Source organism: Taudactylus pleione, unplaced genomic scaffold (assembly GCF_031769625.1).
Source record: "Taudactylus pleione unplaced genomic scaffold, aTauple2 ptg000329l, whole genome shotgun sequence".
Classification (NCBI taxonomy): Eukaryota; Metazoa; Chordata; class Amphibia; order Anura; family Myobatrachidae; genus Taudactylus; species Taudactylus pleione.
Window position 1 is genome coordinate 1428428 of NW_028284730.1, and position 25966 is coordinate 1454393.

General features: G+C 45.3%; 1 protein-coding gene across 3 annotated transcripts; it reads left to right on the forward strand.

Moving 5' to 3' along the window:
* Window positions 1–8476: 8476 nt before the first annotated feature.
* LOC148509219 (neuropeptide Y receptor type 1-like) lies at window positions 8477–22523 on the forward strand. 3 transcript variants are annotated; one of them, XM_088443178.1, is made up of 2 exons: window positions 8477–8566; window positions 20266–22523. In XM_088443178.1, the coding sequence occupies exon 2, from the start codon at window positions 20298–20300 to the stop codon at window positions 21408–21410; it is 1113 nt and encodes a 370-aa protein (XP_088299304.1). In that variant the 5' UTR covers window positions 8477–8566; window positions 20266–20297; the 3' UTR covers window positions 21411–22523. The 3 variants fall into 3 exon arrangements, with proteins under 3 accessions (XP_088299304.1, XP_088299305.1, XP_088299306.1); XM_088443179.1 differs by having other exon boundaries at window positions 8494–8555; XM_088443180.1 differs by lacking the exon at window positions 8477–8566 and adding an exon at window positions 17616–17662.
* Window positions 22524–25966: the final 3443 nt, after the last annotated feature.

The following is a 25966-nucleotide window of genomic DNA, read 5'->3' on the forward strand; positions in this document are numbered from 1 at the left end:
AGCTGCTATAGGCTTAATCATTTGTTGTTTTTGTATAATAAATTGTGTATTTATCACCCTTTTATGTATTTTTCTTTGCAGAGAATAGTGTTGCCTGTATAGAGGGTGGATAACTAATGAGATTGCGATTAATAATGGGCAAAAAATGTTAGACTTAAATAATGCGAAGGGCTGTGATGTTATGGTTTGTGGCCAGTCAGTGCAGTTGCAGGATGCCTACACAAACAGACCTATGCTGGTTATCTGTTAACCATATTTACCAACATACTTGTGAATGACGCAATCAATTTTGATCAGATTAGAATAAGGATCATTTTAGGTCAACACTGTTTTGCTACTGGTTTTATGTTTAGCTCTTTTACCAAACAGCACTAGCTGGCCAGCTCTAAGGCAACAGCCAGCTGAGAGTACACAGTACCTCTATGGGTTCAGTAACTATTGAGCAACCATACCTTAAAGGGGCTATAGTCACAGAATTCTATGGGGCAATGTTCCAATCCTGAGCATCACCATTAACTTCTCTGCCAGATGGGCGGGGCCGAGTGGGATGTCCTGCTATTGGCCACACTGTATATGCCAACAGGGTCCATTAAGCCTTGGAGATCTGATCATTGACACAATTCTGGACCAGCCCAACAGGAGTCTGGCTCCTAGCCAGTGCTGTTCCAAACAGGAGTGAGAACTGTGTGGTGAGAGGTCTCCTTTTATCCCCTGTCTGATTCAACGGAGGAATTCACTAAGGTACCTGCTTATCCATGGACTATCAGCTCACGTAGCCCTGCATGACACACTGCAACATGTGCCCCTGGGGTTTTGGGTCCAGGCAGTTCAGGTAGATCAAAGGGTAAACTATAGTAGCCAAACAATGGGTATTTAATTCACAGCAGGAACTAGTTATCCCTGGATCCTTAGTTATTTTCTTTTTTTTTCTGGGGAGAATGGTCCATAAGCTGACCAGAATAACGTGGCCGATCGCTAGCAGATGCAGGCTGAAATGTATCAAACCTAAAGAGTGGAGAATTGGGCAGTTGTTGAAGTTGCGCTTCTAGCTAGCATTTTTTATGCACATTCTATAAAATGATAGGTATATGGTATTCAAAATCCACGCTGTGGTAAAGAGTTGCTCAAGTAAAATGTTATAAACAGTATAAATTATATGAGCACTATGTATAGTGGAACATGAACTGCAGCAATAACATGAAGAAACTGCAATATCATAACAACTGAAACAATATTTAAAAACAACAATCAGGTTGATGATTGCAACAATGTTAAGCTCTTTTGAGATTTAAGGTGCATAGACACGTAACGATTTTGTAACCAACGATTTTCTGTCAGATTATATGTCAGATTTTCCTTTGAAAAAGTGAACGATTTTTTGAAGTGTAATAAACGATTTTTATAACAATGAATGAAAAATGTTCCTTCCCTTAATGAAAATCGTTATGTTGGTCAATCTGAAATGAACTACAAATGGGAGCGCGTTTGAACGATTTTTGTTCATCGTTATAACTCAAACTGAACGAGTTTTTGAACGATAACGACGTAGTTGTAGTTAAATCGTTCAAAAAATCGTTACGTGTGTACGCACCTTAAGTGGTTGCTTCTGTGAAGCCAGCAAACTGCAGCAATAGTAACAAATCGGCTGAGTGCCTCCTTACCCTATTCTGTCCCTCTTTTCTTTACACTCTCTGGTGTGCAGGAGACACTGCTCTCTCTCTGGTGTGCAGGAGACACTGCACTCTCTCTGGTGTGCAGGAGACACTGGAAGGAGTCAGCATGTGGGTTTGGTTGTCTGAAGCAGTTGGTCTTGTGGGGTTTCCTTTCCTAAAGCTGGGTACACACCTTTGTGATTACTCTTGCGATGCAATGTTTTGATCGACTTGACTCCCCATGGGAAGCCCCGACCACAGTGCCAATACAAGTGTACACACCTATACAATCATACTTGCGATCTTTGATCCCCGACTGACAAAATATTGTAAGAAAATGGTCCAGTCGAATCGGATGAATATTAAGCTGCACATAAGATGCGACCGGCTGTCAGCCGACAAAACGTGATCGAAGGAATGGCCTGATGATTATATAAGTGTGTGCCCAGCTTTAATCCCAGAAAGCCTAAACATTGTTGCAATCAGCAACCTGATCATTTTGTTTTTAAAGGTTTTTTATTCAGTTCTGTTTAGATATATGTTGCAATTCATGTTATACAATGATCCTTATTCTAATCTGATCAAAATTGATTGCGTCATTCACAAGTATGTTGGTAAATATGGTTAACAGATAACCAGCATAGGTCTGTTTGTGTAGGCATACTGCAACTAGCGCTAATCTCTTTTTACACTATAAAATGATAGCTAGTAGCTGATTGGTTGCTATGGACAGCTTTTCCACCCTTTAGAAGGTTTGATACATCTCCCCTGTAGTCACACAAAAATCTTTTTACAGGGTTTCTGAGTACCTCTTGGGCTGCCTCCGGTTGGCTGGGACCTGGTGATCACAGGCGATGGATCTTTTACAAGCTATATTAGAGAATCCAGCAGTACCTTAAGAACCCACTTGGTGACAGTTAAGAACAGTGCAGTGATAATATATTCTAACACACATAAACCATATGGAATACATAACATTAATATAGTGCTGGTAAGAGGGGGTGACAAGTGAGTTAACCTTTACTTTCAAATTTGCCTGGCACCTTGTTCTCGCCACAGTTGGCCATCTTCCATAAACATTATGGATGAGCTATATTATACTGTAATAAACACGCCATACGATACAAAATGGGACCATGGTAGCTTGGTGGGTGTGTATATAGGGCCTACATAGGATACAACCTTACAGCAAACTGTTACAAGATTCTAAAGGCCCCCATACACGGTGCGATATGCACCTTGCGATGCAACAGGTGTCCCCACACACGGAGCGATTGGGGGGCTGACCTTCCGATATGCTGGCACCCACCTTCATAGCGCTGCATGTACATCGTTCCCCCAGATTAACTGAACATGCAGAAAGATCTGGAGGAGCGATGTACGATCCCACGGGAGCGCGCACTGGCCGATATCATACCCACACAAAGAACGATATAGCAGCGATATTGTTCCAAACCGTCGGATCGGCTGCTATATCGCACTGTGTATGGGGCCCTTTAAAGCTTATAGTTCAAGCACAGTAATGTAAGGCATGACAATGAGAGTGTATTGGGCCTGATTCCGAGTTGCATGTAATCTGCACGCAATGCTGATGTTCTTGTAGTTCAGCTGCACAAGTGCAGAAATGTCTAAAACCCTCATATGGCGCATGCGTAACAGGTTCTGTTGCAATAGAGACAAGACGGTATTAGAAATGTCGGTGAAAAGTTATGGGCGTTCCTGGCCGGTGCTTGGGATGTTTCTAGAAATACATGGAAAAATGGTCCATTCAGTGGGCATATTATGGATGTGTTGTGTGTCAATGCAAGTGGCTGCATTCCCAGACGCACAGCCGCAGGCATAGAAGGCTGTAGTCAGACGGAGAAACTATGCCTGCAATAGGGCTGGTGGAAATTTTGATGGTGCGACTAATGGTGGCATCTAAGGATACACCAATCTGTATTACTGCATGACCGGATGCTGAAAGTGGGCCTTGCACATTTGGTTGCACGGATGTACAGGAGGAGCAGAGTTTGTAGCAGCATTTGCATAAAGCTGCAGACTGGCAACCGTCAATAAATGCTGCTACGTGCGACTCAAAATCAGGCCCACCGTGTGCAGGTCATACAAGAGGAACAATAGATAAACTGTTCACACAATACAATAGGGGAGGGATGGGAAACCTCCTGCCCGGGGGCCGTATAAGGCCCCTGGAATCATTTGGTCTGGCCTTCTGAACTTTTTTCTGCTAGCCTCATCTTGCTAGTAGGGTGCCCAGAATCTATGCAGCAGTGCTGCCTGGAGAGCCCTTAGGACGCCTCAGACGGTTACAGCTCCCCGGAGCCTCCTCGGGATGCTCGGAGCATTGCTGTAATGGTATGCAGTCGGGAAGCTGGCGGACGCAATCCCGCCGGCCGGCTTCCCAACTGCTTTATCCCGGCGAGGGTTAAATGACCGGCGTCTACATCTAGACGCTTGTCATTTTACCAGCGCCGGGAGACCGGCGCCCAGCATCCCGATCGAAGAGATGCCGGGGCGCCGCTGCGGACAGCCGCACGGCGGGGGGGGGTAGGGTTAGGTTTAGGGCTCCCGGGAAGGACTTAGGGTAAGGCACCCCCCCGGGAGGTTAGGGTTAGGCTAGGGGGAGGGAGGGTTAGGCACCCCTGGGGGGGGACTTAGGGTTAGGTGATGGGGAAGGGGAGGTTAGGTTTAGAGACTTAGAGGGGGGATTAGGGTTAGGCACTGGTGGGAAGGTTAGGGTTATGCACCCCTAAGGACGGTTAGAGTTAGGGGGGGGAGGTTAGGTTAGTAAATACTTACCTGGGAACGATCCGGATTTTCACCCATGTCAGGCAGCCGCTGTTGGGATTTGAATTCATACCGATTCCGCTGTGATGTCATGTGGCGGGGGTGTGGCCTGCACTGGGCACGCAAATAATGATATATATATTAAAATGGCCCTCAGCAGAAAAAAGGTTTCCCACCCCTGCAATAGGGTACTGGTAGCACGGTGTGTGCCCAATATAATGCAATGACAGACCTGTGTACATGATCAAAAAGAGAAATATGATAATAAACTGTGTGCATGATACAAGACAGACTAATAATAGTATATCGGTCACAAATACGATAAACCCTCCCCCCAACAATGGCCGCGGCGTGTACATGGTCAGTAGACCGCACATACGCTGGAGTCCCGGCACATGAGTGAAGAGACCGCTGACGCCTTTCGGAGCCCCTGTCTGTGCTTTATGTTATCACCGGGGCGGTATGATCACATACTGCAATGCGGTCATGGGCAATAATATTGCGCCCAGATCGCATTGCAAATGCGATCATTATTAAATGTGCCCCAGTGTATGCATAGGATACAGGAGTCTGACAGAATAGTACATACATAAGATACAAAAGGTGCCAATGATAAGAGACGGGCGTATCTATAATGGGTGCAGGGTCTGAGGGGGGTCCCGCACCGTACACCCTACACCCATATTATTTAAAACTCACCTGTCCATGGTCCCGTGTCGGGTGTCAGCACTGCACAGAACACCGGAAAATGGCAGCCGCGGACATTTTTCCAGCGTTCTGCGCATGCGCAGTAGACTCTGGGCACAATCTAGTGCCCAGAGTTTTCTGCTTCTGCGGTGGCCGGCCAGCCGCGTCAGTCGGCTGCTGGGGAGAGAGGAGGGGGCCCTGCACTGGGAATGCACACGGGCCCCCTCCTCACTTAAAACGCCCCTGATAAGACAGTGCATGTATAGAATACAAGTAGGTCTAATAGGACAGTACATTGTATGCATGCATATGATCAGGGCCGAAACTAGGATTTTTGTCACCCGGGGACATACTAAGGTAATTCCCCCATAGTAATGCCCCTTCAGCAGTGCACCTATAGTAATGCCCCTATAGTAGTGCCCATATAGTAATGCCCCTGTACTATAGTGTCCATATGGTAATACCCCCATAGTAATACCCCTGTAGTAGTGCCCATATGGTAATGCCCCTCTAGTAGTAACCCTGTAGTAGTGCCCATATGGTAATGCCCCCATAGTTATGCCCCCAAAGTAATACCCCTGTAGTAGTGCCCATATGGTAATGACCCCGAAGTAATGCCCCTGTAGTAGTGCCCATATGGTAATGCCCCCATAGTAATGCCCGTGTAGTGGCGCTTACACAAAAAAAAACAACACTTACCTTAAACCCTGCTCCTACGTCCACCGCCGTCCGGTCCACCAGCTGCTCTTCGGAAGAAGCCGGAGCTCAGGAGAGAACTCCAGCCTCCGGCTACCGCGGCGCTGTGGGGAAGGTGCTGGGCGCCCGCTGGTAATAAAATCTCAGCGGGCTTCCGGCTTGGAGTCTTCCTGCCGCCCTGGGCTGGAGCACACTGGTGGCGGGTGCAGCGGCGCACGTGCACCTCCAGCCCCCCCCCCATTAGTTGCGGCCCTGATATGTTATTGGAGGGTCTAATGTGAGCACAGTGTATGCATAGTATACAAGAGAGTCTAATGATAGGACAGTGGATATACAGTAGTTTACGAGATATACAGAATATAAGAGGGTCTAGGACATTGCATGTATAGGATACCAAAGAGGCGAATGATATTAAAGTGCATGCATAAAATACAATATCGGCCAATGTTTGCCCAGTGTATCACAGGAAATCGGTATGATATCCCAACAGTTGGGATGGCGGCTGTCAAAAGACTGACAGCAGGATCCCAATGCCTACAATCCCAAAACGATGAGTAGTGTTTCCCTGCCCTATTCATCCCCTAACCCTCCTCTACTGTACCCTAACACTAACCCTCCCTACCCTGCAGCCTAACCCTCCTGGTAAATGCCTAACCAACCCCCCTTAGTGCCTAACCTTAACCTCTCCCCGTTGGTGGCTAACCCTAACCCCCCCCATACTGGAGCCTAACCCTAACCTTCCCCAACCCACAGCCTAACCCTAACTCCCCCCGGGGTGCCTAAACCACCCTCACGGCTAACACCTACCAGGCCCCACTATACTTACGATCGGGATGCCACTGTCGGGATTCCGGTATCGGCATCTCCAGTCATGTCAAGATTCCACCGCTGGTCTTCTAACGCTGATCGGGATTCCGGCAGCCGGCTTCCCGGCTGTAGATATATTAACCGCATCTCTGTCACAGGGAATCAGTATGATATCCCAACAGTTGGGATCCCGGCTGTCAATAGACAGAACACAAGAAAGGCTATAATGACACAACACTTTCTACAAGGTCTTATGATAACGTGCTCATTAGGATACAAAAGGCGCTACCATGCTAAACTTTATATTTTAAGTAATAAATAGGTTTTGGGTTTAAGGCTCTGGAGCCTGTTTTGCAGAGCTGAATGGTCTGACTGGATGGAAAGATCAGTCTTTATCTGCTATCATCTTTCCTTCTCTGTGTATTTTATGCATGAGCAATAATGCAACAGTGAGTGCCAAGGAATACCATAGATGTCATTAATATCGTAGCGTGTAAGCAGAAATAGCAGAGATCCTAGAGACAGAGGTGTTTGAGCAGGGATAGCAGCTGTTCCTGTGGTGGCAGGGTGGTAGGTGCAGGAACAGATTAGTGTGTGCATGCCCAGGAATAACAGCTACTTCTATGGTGGCAGGGTAATGTGTGCACGAGCAGTTTAGTATATGCATGCCCAGAAATAGCTGTTCCTATGGTGGCAGAGTAATGGGTGCAGGAGCAGCTTAGTGTGTGCATGCAGAGGAATAGCAGCTGTTTCTGTCGTGGCAGAGTAATGGGTGCAGGAGCAGCTTAGTGTGTGCATGCCCAGGAATAGCAGCTGTTCCTATGGTGGCAGGGTAATGGGTGCAGGAGCAGCTTAGTGTGTGCATGCCCAGGAATAGCAGCTGTTCCTATGGTGGCAGGGTAATTGGTGCAGGGGCAGCTTAGTTTGTGCATGCCCAGGAATAGCAGCTGTTCCTATGGTGGCAGGGTAATGGGTGCAGGGGCAGCTTAGTTTGTGCATGCCCAGGAATAGCAGCTGTTTCTGTGGTGGCATAGTAATGGGTACAGGTGCAGCTTAGAGTGTGCATGCCCAGGCATAGCAGCTGTTTCTGTGGTGGCAGAGTAATGGGTACAGGTACAGCTTAGTGTGTGCATGCCCAGGCATAGCAGCTGTTCCTGTGGTGGCAGGGCAATAGGTGTAGGGGCAGCTTAGTGAATGCATGCACAGGGATAGCAACTGTTCCTGTGGTGGCAGGGCAATAGGTGTAGGGGCAGCTTAGTGAATGCATGCACAGGGATAGCAACTGTTCCTGTGGTGGCATGATGAATCAGTGAGTGCAGGAGCATGTTCAGGAATGGGTGCAGGATCAGCGTGGTGTGTGCATGCCCAGGAATAGCAGAAGGTGCTGGGCTGCGGAGTGTGAGGAGGATTCGGAATAATTTGTTTCTGTTGCTGGCAGATTCCAGATAAAAAAGAATTTGGTTTCCTAGCAACAGCAACTGATTCCCCATAATGAGTCTGTCCGTCTGCTGAGAGCTCTTCATCCATCCTGCAGGAGCTGGAGGGGTTCTCCAGTCATCCCAATCTCCTGGGGTCTGCACCCCTATCATCCCAGCACCCCTTCCTTACAGCAATGCCAGTGCAGAAGGGAAGGGGTGGGCACTGAGGAGAAGGAGGAGAGGTGAAGTGCAAGCATTTGGGGGAGAGAGAGAGATTATTAGGCAGAGACAGAGAAACATGAGGGTGACATAGGAGAGGAGTGGGATACTATCAGAGACAGAGGTCAGTGGAAAGGTAAAGATAGGGGAGAGATAAGGGGGCGGGGGGGGGGGGGCAGAGAGTAGGAGTCACACAGCAGACATCTGACAGCTCTCTCCTCCCTGCTTCTCTCGCTGCTTCTTCTCACCATTCTCTCTACACCTGATCCCTACATGCTGACACTCTCCTGTAAGTGACACGTAAGTGACTGTCTCTCCTTGCTCTGTGTCTGTCACCCTGTCCCATCCGGTCAGCTCCCAGGGGTTTCTACAATACTTGGTGACAAACTGATTTGCAGCAAAACCAATGGTGCATGTGGGCTAGGCAGTCATAATCTGCATAGCATCTCTCACCCACCCACCACATACCTACCTAAGACCCCCTAGATGTCCTGTCTCATTATCGCTTTCTATGCAACGCAGGCAAATTGAAGATGGGAACTACACCATGGTTTTCTAAAAACTTGCATGTTCTTTTTAGGTTAGTGATGCTCAACATTTTTATTTTATTTTTTTAATCTGAGACCCAAAGTGACATTATTCTATTGTTCTGTAACAGGATAAGGAATACATCATTTTACATATAATATATTTTAATATCTGCCACTGGGGGAATTGTAGAACAGATTATGGGATCCCACTTGGAGTCCCAACTCCCAGACTGCACACAGCTCCGTTACTGATCATGGTATGATGGTTAAAAGCACATTATTCCCATTAAAGAAACAATCTATGCCATCTAATCTGGACAATTGTATTTTCAGCATTATAAGTAAAATATTCATATAAAACTTAAGAAGAAAGCTCTGAGTACATTCTGTGATTATACCTGCTCTATAGCCAGTTTGTAGCACCACTATTTTCAGGATGGAGATGAGATATTCTGTATGTGTGTGTAATAGCATTGTCATCCAACCTGTATCTTCCCCAGATACCCTCACAAGTGTGCCCAGAATAGAAGTTCTTAGAATGTTATTAGACATTTTGCAGAGAAGGGGCCAGGGGCTTCCTCCTGGGATCACACATGGCTGGCAGATGTGTGCAAACAACTTATTTCTTCCCACAGAAACGTCATTATCCAAATACACATTTACTTTCCTGTAATTACAGATATATGGTGAAATTGGTGTAGCCTTAAACAAATAGGATCTGATTCTGAGGTGCACTCAGACACGAGCGAGTTTTTTGCCACAGCCGCACGTGTCTTTATGCTAATGCCGCGTGCCATTTTGTGAATAGTGAGATGCCCATTTGCAGCGTATTGCCCGTCGCAAATCTGTCTCTGTGCATCTTTAGATGCATCATCGGATGCATCATCAAACCTTGCATATTTAGACGCACCATCGGATGCATCATCAAACCTTGCATCTTTAGACGCACCATCGGATGCATCATCGAAACTTGCACCAGCCCTATGGCAGGAGCAGTTTCTCCATCTGAATATGGCGTACTTTGTGTGCGGCTAGGCGTTTTTGTGTGCAGCTGCTTACAGCAACACACCTGCGTCTGATTCAGGGGCGTATCTATAATGGGTGTAGGGTGTGCGGGGAACACGGGCCCCTGGGTCCAGGGGGGCCCCGCACTGCAAACCCTGCACCCATAATATTACCTCTCTGGAGTCCCACGTCAGCACGGGGGTCCGGCGTTGTAAAACGTCTGGAAAATGGCAGAGGCGGCCATTTTACCGTCGTTTGCGCATGCGCTGTACAGGGAAAATGGCCGCCGCGCCCATTTTCCCGGTGCCCTGTGCATACACTATAGACTCTGGGCACACTCTAGTGCCCAGAGTCTACAACTCCAACGCTGGCCGCACACAGCTCAGTGCGCTGCGGACAGGAGGGGGCCCGTGTCGGAGACTGCACACGGGCCCCCTCCTCTCTAGAAACGCCCCTGATTAGTCTGATTCGTTTGTTACCTCCCAGAAACGGTCACTGAATTCTACAGACCCTGCGTCCAATTCTGTCCTGCGACTCAGACGTATGCGCAGTACTTAAGGCATCGGTCAACTGCCTGCATATCGGCATAGCGTGTGACTGAGGATCAGGCCCAGAATGCCAGTATAGCCTGTCTTATATATAGAGCACCCTGGCAAAAAAGATTTGCTTGATCTCTTCCTTTGGGGGGTGGGGAAGAGATGGACATCGGAAGCCGACGATTAGAAACCATCGATGTTCACAAATTCGATGGAACTGAAATTGCGAATATTTGATAGTTGACAGCTATCGGATGTAGCTTTCTGGTGCTCATCGGATGGATGACAGCTTATATTGTATTACGCTCTGAATGCTTCTGCACATGCGTACAATATAACCATTGATGGTTTATGTCATAGCAGCTCTGTATTTGATGTTGGAAGCCCGGCAACCATTCGATGTCCATCCCTAGCATGGGCTCCTTAACCAAGTGTGTTTCTTAATGCCTTCGGACAGTAGCCCTGACAAGCATTTAGGGCTTAATGCAGGGTAAGCTATTTGGTGTGAAATTTGCGGTGGGTAATAAGTGAAGTGATTACATTAACGATCACTTCACTTTTCTTTCTGGACCATACAGCTCTACTGTGCTGACGTGGTCTGCTGACCGCACATGTGTGGTGGTCATTTCCGGGAACCCTCTCCTGGAATTTTGTGCAGAGTTTAGTCCAGAACCTACAGTGGCTAACACCATATGAAGATGACAATAGCTGCCAGGTCCAAACCCAGAGCTTGGTAAATCTGACAGCATAGCAACACCCATAGAAACTGGATGCGGTCAGAATGCCGATGCCGGAATCCTGACACTTGTCAGAATACCAGCGCCTGCAGCCGGACCGCTAGAATCGCGAAGGTAATTATTGGGGTTAGGGGTAGGGTTAGGGCAAGGGGTTAGGCTGCGGGGGGTGGTTGGGCTAGGGGTTACGTTAGGCTTACTCACCTGGGGGCATCGACATTCTAACGTGTTTGGGATTCTGACTGCATGTCAGCATTCCTTACGCAACCCATAGAAACCTATGGGTGCTGCATCTGCTGTCGGAAATGGAGGGACAACGACAGATATCTGCTGCGGTACCTCCTTGCTAAAACATGGGGATGTCTAATATTTAGGGGTACTCCCCAATTATTCTTTTTTTTCTGGAGGATATCTCGCAAATGTTATTTGATAATTAGGTCACTTAGAAAAGTTGTAATTTAACTGATGCTTAATATAGACTATATTTGTTGCATATAAAATAGTTTAAAACATTGGTGCAAGTGGGACATAAAGGCCTGAGGGTATGCAGCCGGGAAACCGACTGCCTTAATACCGACAGCCGGCTTCCCGGCTGCTTTATCCCGGCGTGGGATAAATGACCGGCGTCTATATCTAGACGCCTGTTATTACCTGATGCCGGGCACCGCGAGCTGACAGCCGCGGGGGGGGGAGGTTTAGGGCACACGGGGGGAATTAGGGTTAGGCACCCCCCCGGGAGGGTTAGGCTAGGGGGAGGGAGGGTTAGGTACCCCCGGGGGGAGGTTAGGGTTAGGCACCCCCCCCGGGGGACTTAGGTTGAGGCTACGGGTAAGGGGGTGGTTAGGGTTAGGCACTTAGAGGGGGGATTAGGGTTAGGCACTTGGGGGGAGGTTAGGGTTAGGGGGTTAGGTTAGTTTATACTTACCTTAGGGACGATCGGGATTTCCAGCGCTGTCGGGCTTGTGCTGCCGGGCTCTGCTGATCTGTCGGGCTGCCGCTGCCGGGAATCGAACTGCCGGCCATGCGGCAGCCGGGATTCCATACCGATTCCGGCCTGAAATGTGTGTTTGGCGGAAACTAGATGCATACGCTACTATTGCTGATCAGTACGTAACTTGAGCTCTGTGTATTGGCAGAAATACTCTGTATATGTATGGGCCTTTATTATTATTTATTTATTTACGCCTATTATTCCCAGAGCTTGTAGTTTAGGATGTACAGTTACTTCTGTTGGCTGACAGATTATGCCGGCATTCAACAACAGAAGGAGAGTTACAGGCAACCTAATCTTGCCATAAATAATTATTTTCTATAATGTACACAAGTAAATTGGGGATTATTTAGAATTTTATATATAATTTAGAAAATAATATTTGTATTTATTTATGTGTGCTCTGAATGTAGGGAAATAAAGCCATAATACAGTAACATTTGCAGAAACCATAGATCAGACGACCAGCTGTGTATATTTACACCCACACTAAGGGCCTGATTCAACGTGGAACGCCATGCTGATATTCATGTAGCCGCCCAATATTTCTTTTTATGCATATGTCGGGGTTGCACAGTGCGTGCGTCCCGATTGTTATTGCGAGGAGATACAGGACAGATTTGGACGCAGGGTCAGTGGTCTTCAGGGACCATTCCTGGGAGGTAGCAGACTAATCAGACGCAGACGTGTCGCTGTAAGCGGCTGCATACAAAGACGCACAGCCACTCACACAGGAGGCCATGGTCTAAAGATGCACCGAGATGGAAATGCACCGTTGCAAGACGATGATAGCGGGCGTCTCAGTATTATGGAAATCTGCGTGTGACTAAAGTGGTGGTTTGTAGAAGTGGAGATGTTGCCCATAGCAACCAATCAGATTCTACTTTTCATTTATCTAGCACCGTCTAGAAGATAATAGCTAGAATCTGATTGGTTGCTATGGGCAACATCTCCATTTCTATAAACCTGCACTTTAGTAAATATATCCATAAGAGAGAAGATTGCCTTGGCAGTTATTAATAAATATGAAAGTCACATTTTCAATATAAAATATAATTAAATACAAAACAGATATGAAACACAAGTTAAATTGAATTCAAACATCTGTTGTTTTTCCATTTAGTAATCAAATGGGAATCTTCAATCCTGCAGTAGTCTAAATGGAAATGTCAATTAAGTAATGCGCATAGATGACACCGACTTGATATAATACAGTCGCCACACTAATGAATGAAGTACTATCCGCTGGAGAGGTCAATACACAATCAGCCAATCAGAAGCAGCAAGATAGTGATGCTGATAATCATAATTATCATTGTGTCTCACTGTACCAGCAAGTTCAAGAAATATACTTCTTGTCTGCGGATGTGTCCACTTCTACCACTTCTAGTTGCTTTGCATTTATGTGACAATTTCCTATACTTAAGCTGGCAATAGACTACATGATAGTGCAGCCAACATGGCCGCCGGAGCAGAGTGACCGATAATCACTGCAAGATATATTGAGGCGATCTCCATTCACTGGACCTAATTCATATCCTCACGCTATGCTGATATTTACACAGATTAAACCATTGTTAGCCATGGCACATGCATGAAAGCCGCACTGCGCATGTGATTATGTTCGTGCAGAGGATTCACTTGCAAACTGAGTGACAGGTAGTCAGCATTTGAGGGAGGTAACAAGAGTGGTTAGTAAAATGCAGGTGTGTCAGACTGCTTAAACCATTTTCTGGCCGTGCATAAATTAGCCACAGCATCCTTGCTGGCAGCAGGAGAGCCCTCTGCGTGTCTGGAGACCCGCTGTGTCTGCGGCATGTTAGACTTACTCAGAAGGGTGATGGTCCCCTTACCTGTGTTCGATGTTTCCGGTTCTGTCCGTGAGCGGCGGATGTGAGATGCTTTCAGTGGGCGCCTCTAAACACTGGATGGCGTGTGAGTTATTAGCATATTTTCACAATTGTGATCCAAAAGATATCGCAGCTGTGATGGCATTTGTGTCATACTTGCCTACCCTCCCGATTTGGCCGGGAGCCTCCCGAAAATTGGGTGCCGCTCCCAGCCCCCCGGAAAGGTAGGCAAGTCTCCCAGTCCCCGGGGATCCATCTGGCCCCCCCAGTATAATCCCCGGCAGTGGGGGGGAGCCATTTATCTCGGCTTTGTGAAGAGGGGGCAGGCCCGCGATGACGCGATTGCGGTCACGCCCATGGCCCATGCCATGTTCCGGGCCACGCCCCCTATTGGTGTTACACGCCCCCCTCCTGAGGACGCCCGACAGCTCCCTCCCGGAAGGAGGGAGCTAGAAGTCGGCAAATCTGATTTGTGTGCGGGTCTGAATCAGACTCAAAGCCTGAAGTTGTCTGAGCGACGGTTTTCTGGATCGGACAGGTTTGATAACCAAATGATCCAGACCGTATTTTCAGCCGTCTCCAGGCTGTGAACGATTATCATTCTGTACCATACGCTGAACAATAATCATTCATATCAGTCATTTACTAGTCTAGGTTTGAATGATTATCATGCAGCGTATGGCCAGCTTTACACTTGGCCGTCCACCTCTTCAGACATATGTCGCGGCGGCTCCAGAGGTGGGGATGCAGCACAGTCCAAAATTCAAGTGGGGGAACCACACCAACTGCCAGTGAGCCCCAGCCGGCGATGTTAGGCAATGTTTGGAGTGGCAGTTGGTGTGTCTCTCCTATTTCAATTTTTGACTGCGCTGCTGCCTCATCTCTGGAGCTGCCACTGATAGGGAGACAAAGATAAGTCAACGATACAGAGAAAGCTATAGAAGGACATATTACCTCATAAATTTTTAGTGCACATATGCAGTATGGAAATACTGTAGGTATTTTAAACACAACAGGCTGATGTACGCCTGCCAGAAAACAACAACCATTGTGTTAGTAGTAATAGAAGAGACATCAATACACTGCTCATCATTTTTGTTTATCTGATTGGGAAAAGTCATAGGAACAAACATTTGCCATTATTCCCTGATATAATTTCCGTATGTTATTCTATAGTTCTAGGTCAGGAAATAGAAGCATTCTGAAGTTACGCACCTTGGGGCTGATGCTGAGTGCATCTGACTCCAAAACTCAGAGGTAAAATGTGATAAAGAAAGACAGAATTATAGTATGTTTTATATACATCAAACTCCTCGGGCAGCCTATTGCCCACCATTGTTTAAGCCTATCATGATGTTTTTGAGACGATGAAGGTGACTGGCGTTTCAATGTGGATTTTTAAAAATATTGAAATAAATAGTTTTTAAGAATAAGCACCAGAACTATAAGCATGGACTGATTGCAGCCATTTGGGAATGGACAGTGTGCCCCCCCCCCCCTCCTCCTAAATCAAGGCTATGACAGTGATACCCATTTTCCACCAAATTTATAATCTGGGTTGTTGCTGGGGCTACCTGGGTCGAGATTTGATGTGAAAGGGTCAACCTTGGAATCCGACCCTGGTAGGTTCCAGGGTCGAATCCGTCATGGTCCCGGGTAACGGTGCTCTGTGAATGGTGTGGTACGGGTATCTGACCCGGGTCATACAAAAAGCTATTGATTGGAGCTTCTGGTGCAGTCAGAGATTATGTCATCTCCAGGCGCCCCATGGAGCACACAGCATGGCTAATTGGGCGGGTGCAGAAGTCAGGGAGCTGCTGGCAATAAGGGGAGAGGAGGAGATCCGCAAACAAATGACAGGTAATGTCAAAGATGTGACTGTATACAGAAACATTGAACAAATCCTGACAGAAAAAGGGATGAAGTGATCACAGCACTCAGGAACTCCAGGCTACCCAGTGGTAACTCGTCAGCCATGATTAATGCAATGCAGTGAGCAGTCAGCGCCATCTTTATATGGCCATCTTTGTGTGGCTGAAACCTTTCATTTCTAATGATATACACAAGTTTTGCAGGGCAGAAAATAACTGGGGTCCAAGGTGCACTGTGACAGTGGATCTGTGACACGGGTTGGAACCATGGGCCTGATTCAGAGCCGGACGCTATTTGCGCTTGCTCGTCCAGAAAAAGGGGCTGGCTATGTAAATTAACCGTTCGCTCTTTGCGGTCTGTTCACGCCTCTATGTCTGAACGAGCGAACGAAACATGCGAACGTAATTTTGAAAAAAACGCCCCCTGGCCGCTCGCATCATACGTAATGTCCGCTATTTATTAGATTAATCGAGTACATCGGACGGCGTATGAACTGTTCGCTATTCTTGTGGTTGGTTTTTCCTACCACAATCATGCGAGCAGTCCTGACTATAAAACAACCAAGTGACGTGGTCGATGACGCTGCTTTAGTAATTATGCACACCCTTAAAACGCCCGTTTTGACCGTTTGGCACGCCTGCGTTCGGATCACCACTCCCCGTTTTCAAGCACCTTCCCCTGTTACCACCCACAAATGCCTCATCCTGTCACTCAAATTAGCAGGCATTCGCTATTTAGTGAGCACACGATTTTCGGCGGCACTGACTGGTTCGCGCATGCGTATTAAAATCCGTACGCATGCGCAGTTGTGCGAACATCGGTCGGAACAAACGAGCGGCCGCTTACGAGCGGCTCTGAATCAGGCCCCATGTTTGAAAATCCCAAAGCTAGGGGTCCTCCATACTGTCAGAGAGCCCCAGCCTGTCCAGTACGATTGCAAATTCCTAAAGGCCCCCATACATCAGAGATTGATTGCAGCACTCGTGCAATTTACACTCGATTGTGTATAAAAATCTTTCCCTTTTTCTATCAATTGCAGATTGCAGAGATGCCACAATCGATTGAAAAAGGGAAAGACTTTTATACACAATCGATTGCAATTTGCACGATTGCTGCAATCAATCTCTGATGTATGGGGGCCTTTAGGGCAATTACTCAGAGCCCTAGGAATAAAACAGCTGAAATCATTAGAGAGATGTGGCTGGAGGGTGTACAGTTAAAATTGTGAAATCAGCATTTTGTCCTTGGCACTACTGGGCCCATCAAACCCTGGACTATTTGGGTACACCTCTAGACCTACTAGTAACAGTATACCCGTGACTGCCTGGGCATGCTGATACTTGTAGAACTACGAGTAAATAAATACACTGACACTTCTGTGGGAAAGAGCATTTTAAGCACAGAATAGGGTCACTTACAATGAAAACAGTTACCTCTGCCTTACACTTTCTTTTTGTAAATATAACTTATTTCCAGTTTTTGGACCAGGGCCATATCTGAGTGGAGGTTGTATGTTCTCTCCACGTTTGTGTGGGTGTCCTCCGCATGCTTCGGTTTTCTTCCACACTCCAAAAACATACTAATAGGTTCATGTTAGTATGTATGTGGTAGATAATGTAAACTGTATTCTCTATTTTACTGATGTGTGCGATGTATAAGTCTCTGTAAGGCACTTCAAAAGATATCTGCTTTATATAAATAAGGGTTGCTATATAATAAACCTTATATTCATTTACCACTTTAAACACCACAGTTCTTCTGTCCCTTTCTTGTCACCTATTTAACTATATATCCCAACGTCTTGTGTTCTAGAAATCTCCAGTAGCGCAACATCAGGTCTTATAATGATTCAGTCCAGAAGTCATTCCTAACTGTTCGGTAAGAATGTCCTTTTAATCCGTTTCAGAAGTCGGTAGCCCAGTGTATTTTCTTTATAGAAAAAGAAGGTCTTCTCTAAATTTTATGTTTATACACTTCTAAAACCTTCCCCCATCCTCAACACTAATGTATTATTACACACTGCTAAATAATGCATACACAGAGCTAAGAACAGAGAGGATTACTTGCTAAAACAGATAGCTTTGTGCAGAAATGGCCTGTAACCAGCGGCGATCGCTCGGGTTCTAGCTGTCATCTTTCAAGTAGAGTTTAGAAAATAAAAACAAACATCTGGCATTGGAATGGGTTACAGATATGTGTGCATATAGCACGTATATTACCTAAATCCTACAGGGTTGTAGTGTATTGAATTATGGTATTATCTTAGTGCCAGTTCAAATGAAGGTTATTACTGTTTTTTTGTTTTTTTTACTAAATCGTGAATGTCAAACTGCCCAAATCTATCTTTTGCTTTGTTTTTTTCTTTTTTTTTTCTTATTTTATAATGAAAACGATTTAGGGGAGAATTCAATTAGCCATAAAAAGGGAGATAGCCTCGGGCTTTATCGCCCGGGGCTATTAAATTAGGCTACCTTTTTCACCTGATACCTTTGTTACCTCCCGTTAAATTGACGTGTTAACGGGCGTTAACACACAGATCCGTGAAAATTACACGATTTTGTGCGTTAACAGGGTTGCGGCACCCGTTACCCATCTAGTTATTGGGGATTATTTTTCACTACCTGTGCAGTGTTGAAAAAAAAATCCCAGCATTTCGGAGCTAATTAAATAACCCCAGGGGATCAATTACCCCGCTGTACGCTGTAAATTACCACGGCTAAGTGAATTCCCCCCTTAATCTTCAAACATCATTACTAAGGAAGAAAGTGTCATTAAAGGTTTTCTCCTTGTATTACAACTTACAAGTAAACAGTAATAAATTGTGGAGCATAAAATCAGATAGTAGGGCTGATGTAGAGATGAATACAAGTTAGCCTCAATTTTATGTGCATTGAACTCATGTAACTAAGGGCCTGATTCAGACCCGCTCGCAAGCGCTGAGCGCTCGCAAGCGGGTCGATGGTGCCCTAGTGCGCATGCGCACGACGGAGGGAGCTCCATCGTGCGCATGCGCGAGACCCGCATAGCGACAGCCAAGCTGTCGCTATGGGTCTCGCACCAAAGGGGGCGTGCTGTCGATGGTGAGTGACAGCACGCCCCCTTTGGTGGGCGTGCCGGGGGCCTACCGTCTGGGGCGGCCCCACTGACATCACTAGTGATGTCAGTGGGAGTGCTTTTGGGTCTGATAGAGCCAAAAGCACTCCTGGGCTTGCGGCAGCGAGACCCTACCGCAGGGTCTCGTCGCAAGCCCGATGGTCGCGATGGTCTTGACCATCGCGACCATCTTTTTGGCCGCTCGCATAAGCTGTGGGTGGTCACCCACAGCTATGCGAGCGGCCAGGAGGCCGCTCCAATTTTAGGTAGGAGGGCACTGATTCAGAGCGGGCGTTCTTGTCAGAGCGTCCGACTCTGAATCAGGCCCTAAATGTGTATATTTGCCCATATGCAGCGTTGTCCCAATCTATGCTACTGCACTGCCCATATCCTTGATTTCATAGCAGTGGTGTATATATAATGGGCACAGGATGTACGCTACACATGGGCCCCCTCAGTCAAGAGGGCCCACCCCTCACACCCTTTAGAAGGTACCAGGAAAATGACGCTGGCTGTAAGTTTCTTGGAGGTATGCGCATGCGCCATGAAGAAATCTCTGTGAAAATGGGCCCAGAAGCCATTTTCCTGGAGATGAGCATATGCGCAGAGGACTGGCACAGTGCCAGAGTCTTCACTGAGCATACGCCAGCGCAACGGGGGCACATGGTGATTGCACACAGGCTGCCTCTTTGGATAAAATGCCCCTGACTCCCAGTCATCATTATTGTCAGTCAGCATTTGCATCAGCCGTATTCTTGGTGCAAGAGATCCGTCTGAAATACTTACTTACTTATGCTCAACTTCGGAGCTGGCAGAGCGTGAAAACATACAAGTTCCATCTTAAAAACTGATGTGCATTCAACTCCTGCCCCTGTGTGATCACCTGCAAACTTAATAGGTTAAAAGAAAAAGTTTATATTTGTTAATTAATGATAATTGTGATAATTGCCAGTTCTACAGGTTTTGATGCAGTGAAGATATGTTGATTGAGGTTATGGTCCATATTTACTTTGAGAGCCAGGGATGCTTTTGTTTAAAGTAAGTTTTAAGATGACTTCCCTGTGTTGTATCTAATGTCTCGATTATAGGTGGAAACTTCTCTCCCAGAGATTCTGACAGTCACTCACACAGTCTGATGGGATGTTAAGATTAAAATCTAAATAATCTTCAGCCCCTGATGATGGATTGTTATTATGCTATATACTTAGTGTATTTGCTCCCTACCAGTGTAATACACTGCAGATATCATCGGGTGAGATGTCCCTACCTAAGCTCATGTCAGATAAAGCGAATTGGAACCTTGTGTGAGGCTGATAGACTTTACCTCTTTTTAGCCTAATGTCTATATATAACTTAGATTTACAAATGAGTTGGTTTGTGCTTTGCAGGTTAGTCCCGAGGAACACCACATTTTCAGAAAATGGAGGACTACCTACGGCTTCTCTACCTAAATGTGTCTGGACGTCTGGGCCCCAACTGGGAACGTGAGGACCCCTGTGCAGACTCAGTTGGCAATGTAACCTTCCTAGTGGTGGCATACAGCGCTCTCATAGCAGTGGGGCTCATTGGAAACTCTTGCCTGGTCTTTGTTATTGCTCGTCAGCGGGAAATGCGGAATGTCACAAACATTTTTATCGCCAACCTGTCCTGCTCGGATATACTCATGGCTTTGGTGTGCCTGCCCGTCACTGTAATCTACACCCTTATGAACCGCTGGATCCTTGGCGAAGCACTCTGCAAAGTCACACCATTTGTGCAGTGTATCTCTGTCACAGTCTCTGTACTGTCACTGGTCCTCATTGCTTTGGAAAGGCACCAGCTCATTATTCACCCAACCGGTTGGAAGCCCTTGCCATGGCACGCTTACCTTGCAGTTGCCGTAACCTGGGCTGTGTCGTGCTTCATTTCCTTGCCATTCCTTTCCGTCAGCATACTAACCAAGCACCCATTTCAGAACCTTTCATTACCATTTGATCCTTTCACTGACCATTTTGTTTGTACTGACAGCTGGCCTTCTGAGCACCACCGCCTGGCTTACACCACCTGTCTGCTGCTCTTCCAATACTGCCTACCCCTGCTACTCATTCTTTTGTGTTACCTTCGTATCTTTCTGCGGCTGCGGAGAAGAAGAGATGTGGTGGAAAGAGCAGGCGGTGGGGACTCTGGAGGACGTAGGGGAGGCCACCGCAGGGTAAACGTCATGCTACTTTCCATCGTGGTAGCATTTGGTCTTTGTTGGCTTCCCCTCACGGTTTTCAATGCTCTCTTTGATTGGGACCACGAGCGCATTTCTGCCTGCTACCACAATCTTATATTCTCTCTCTGCCACCTGTCAGCCATGGCGTCCACTTGTGTCAATCCGGTCATGTATGGTTTCCTCAACAGCAACTTCCAAAAAGAAGTGAAGACCTTGATACTCCGCTGCCGGTGTGCAGGGGGTCAGGACCGATACGAGAGTTTCCCACTCTCCACCGTCAGCACTGAGGTGTCCAAGGCTTCTCTGCAAAGTGTGACCAATGGAAACAATGTATAAGGCTAGCTGTCAGGAATCAGGTGTACTGGAACTTTGAACTGTAGCGGTAAAGTGTAACCGGTTTCATGCCCAAGAGCCAAAATGCTGCTTCTTGGAAGTTCTCACTACTTATACAGAGCGACATCACACTCATGCCGATGTCACAAGCCTTTAGGTTCTGCTACTCGCTGCAAGTTTGCGGCCGCTTATGTTGTTTACGTGGCCTCAGAGACTTTACAAAAACAATGACAAAAAAGAAAAAAAAAGATAATTTCACTAATATTATTAGCCCAACATCTCAAAGCATGCACACCTGTGTTTGTGGGTACTGAACCTCTGCCTGTCTTTTATTGGATATTGCTGTGAAAATCCAGGTATGAGAAAAAGTGTAATGATATCCACCACACTGAACTTGGATTTCTTTCATTTGCTACCACTTAATAGCTTTTCATAGATATATGTGGAAACAAAGAAAGAGATAGACAGGACATATATTACCAGAAGATGTTTTGGATCTTCACTAGAGACTCGCACTGGAAGCAGGACAGTTCCTTCACAACGTGCACTAAGACTGAAAGTCTCTGAGACTGTGAGCTGCATGTTTTATAATAAAACATGAGAATATACTAAACCTTTCCCATTACACAGAAGTTAAGCTGAAAATTGTTCTTTCCTTGTAGATAGCTGCAAATATTATCAAATGGAAGTATAAGTACATCTGAGCCCACCAAAGACTTTAGCACACCTCTCATCATCTGGACATCTTGCAAAGACGTTTATATAGGTTTTTCAGATGGAAACTCCCCAGAACTCCCAAACAATGTATATCAATGTTTACATGTACACAGAGATGTTTTATATAACTTTTATATATCACCTGTCTTACTTTGCGTGTATGGGTTGGTCTCTAGATGTCTGTTATTGGACCAAATGAGGCACACTGAAGTGTTACTGTCCATGTCGTACATGTATGTATCTATGAAAGAGAGTCTGCACCCATGTGTGATGTGTCTTTGCTGTGTGAATACATGGTTGCGTGTGTATGAGGGGCGGCTAGCCTTGCACTTGTTTACGTATGTTGTGCTTTGCCTGTTTGCATACCAATCATGGTATAACTTTAAGGGGTCTGTTTACTAAGCAGTGTTAGAAGACAGAAAGTGATAAGGTGCCAGCCAATCAGCTCCCAACTGTCATTTTTCAAACACAGCCTGTGAGATGACAGTTGGGAGCTGATTGGCTGGCACCTTATCACTGACATCACTTTTCACTCTGTCTCCTAACACTGCTTAGTAAATAGGCCCCTAATTTACGTGTGGCACTGTCTGTACATACTGTACATGTTGTGTGTGTGCCTTGGGCAGGCTGGTACTACCCTTGCAGTACATGCGCTTGGTACACATGTATGTTCTCACATTGTTTGAGTAGGTGAGCTGCCAGGTGTGCTATACCCATACATATATAGTACACGTTCCACCTTCATCCAAATATACCCACTTTCTCTGCAGAATACAAATCTGAATTTACTGAAATAAATCTTTGCTGTAGTGTAACGTCATGAATGCTGGTCACATTTGTAAATGTCATGACATAGCAGTGTGCATAATTGCCATCAGTTCCTAATTTCCAGAAACAGTCCCAAGTTTCTAAAGAGCCGTCTCTGGAGATGTCCCTATTTTTCAGTATTGTCGAGACTGCACAGTAAAATTCTACTTACTATGTATATTAAATGTATTCCTCATTATCTGTCTAAACATTTTAGTCTATCTAGGTTAGCACTTAATAAAGGCAGGTGTTTTGAAGATAAATACAAAATATAGTTGAATTAAACATATCATGATAGGGATTGTAACGCACCAAGAGATTAATCAAACCTTATAAAAGGATGAGTGGAGACGTTTCCCATAGCAACCAATCAGCTTCTAGCTATCATTTACCTAATACATTCTATAAAATGATAGTTAGAAGCTGGTTGGTTACTATGGGAAACTTCTCTAGTTTTCTTTGGAAGATTTGAAACATCTGTTCCCAAGTTCCATCTAGACATCCTCATATACGCCTGCTCAGCTCCGAAGTGTCCCTGTAAATTATTATATTATATTGGCAACTATAAGGGGTATATTTACTAAAGTGAGAATTTTTAGAAGTGGAGATGTTGCCCATAGCAACCAATCAGATTCTAGCTATTATCTTCTAGATAAATGTATAGTAGAATCTGAAAACTCTAACTTTAGTAAATATACCCCTAAGTGTGTGAACAAGGTGGGCTGGCGGCAGGGCCAGCCCACCAACAGCAGCTCAACTGTAGCTCTACCCTCCCTAGATTATCAGTAGGGAGGGTGGAGCTACAGCCTCAGGCCTCAACATAAAAATAGGCCCTTCATCATGGCAGCATGATGATGACCGGCCACCGGCTGGCCATAAATCATAAGTATTAAAATTGTATTTATATGTACATATTACTGACAAAATGATAACATTTGTATACTTTACGTATTGAGGGAGACATTGGGGCTGATAGTGTAAGGGTGTACACTGGCCACACCCACACAACACTGGCCACACCCACACAACATTGGTCACAGCTCCACCGCTTCTCGCACTAAGAGGGGTATTCAATATGAACCGTTAACTTCACTGTCGAAGTTAACGTTTCATATCGGAGTTTTTACCTGCGTTAAAGTATCGGGCGCGCTCCCGCTTATCCCCGTATTCAATATAACATTAACGAAAACAGGAAACTCCAAAGTTGGATTTGCGTAAAGTTACGAATTTTTCCTTTAAAAAATTGTAAGACCCCCCTAAAGTTGTAAAAACATGGGGGATCACTATGGGTACCCCCGTTTTAGCCTTTAAATGAAAGTCGGGGATTTAAATAGCCGCAGCAGGTGTTTTTTTCCCGACATTGAAGAAGTGATGCAGAAGAGCACTTAGGTTATTTTTTTCATTTTTTTAAGTGGTCCCATCAAATTTGGGGTACATGAAAATGGGTACTAGCATATTTTTAAGTCCCTAAAGTAAATTTTTAAAAATTCTGCATTTGTGCACCTGCCGCTATAATTCTATTCTAGAAAACATCTGCCGCATACTTGCAGAATATCCCTGAACCTATTTTACCTATTGTTATACAATTTTTTCCCAATTTTTTTGTTTTCACCCCAATTTTTAAATTAATTTTTTGGGGTGTCCCTATTTTTTTAAAAACTTTTTTTGACACAGTTCTTTTTTAAATGTCATTCCTTGATACTGGATTGGCGTGTATGTTGGAGTAAATGTTTGTCTAAAAGAATCAAATCAATACGTGAATAAGTATTATGTACATGTGAAAAAAACGTGTAGTCTTTCACAGTAGGCGAATGAACTCGCCACACATCATATAAATCAAATTCCACCAAGAGCTTCCGCAGCAGAGCAGATGAATCCGCAATGCCACTGATCACTCCGAGGGAATTAGCTGACGATTTATCTATTCGACTATCGGGGACTAAATTAAAATCACCCATTATAATCGTATGGCCTCGTCTAATCTGGTGGACTTCCTCAAACACTCGCCTAAGAAACGGTATTTGAAGGGTATTAGGGGCGTAGAGAGAAACTAGTGTAACCTCTTTACCATCCAGCTGACCCACTAATATCAGATACCGTCCGTTCTTATCCTCTACCTTTTTTGTTAAAGTGAAAGTTACTGAATTATGGAACAGCATAGCTACCCCATTCCTTTTGAGAGGGCCATTCGCATAATAAGCAACATTATATCTCGCATCTCTTAAAATCGTTGGGGCCAAAGATGAAAAATGAGTCTCCTGTAGAGCCACAACTTTAGCTCTATGTCTATGGAAGGTGGACAAAGCTAGCCTGCGTTTGTTAGGGGAGTTCAGACCATGTACATTTAAAGAATAAAATTGAACCATAATCTATAGACCATAAATAGGAGACATTGGTTTGACATAAATACCCAAGGTTCTAGCAGAGGTGTAGTAATGTGGCCTATGGTACCCAAAATACAAATTAAACCTGAAAAAAAACATAAAAGACACACACACAAAAAAAAAAAAAAAAGGAACACATAGGGGAAACTGAGATAACCCAAGAAATTAGGGTTAAAATGTTTGCCGTAGTAGGAAAAAAAACCGGCAAAGCCAAAAACATGGAGGAACGTGGCCTAAGACAAAAAGCCACCCATGCAGTATATTGGTAACAAAATACAAAGACAAGTGGACAACATAGGTATGGGAATATAGCAAAAATGATACACTAAACATGGCAAAGTGCGTAAAAAACTATTCAAATTTATCTAGAAGTCTGAAATGCACATTAGCTAATTCCAAGCCCAAACTTACATAAGCTCATCCACTTTGTGAACAATAGAAACGTGGAGTCGCTAAACCCACAAAACATCAAGTATAATAGTAATACTATGAGCGTTTTCAAAGTCTGAATTATATAAGAAAACAAAATCAATATGCATGAAATGTATTTATTTAACTATAAACCTACTAGGAAGAGGCCTCAAGTTAAGACTTTTTGCAATAGTAAGAAAAAGGAAAACTCTTAAAGGTTCCCTCCCTTAATTTCTTATT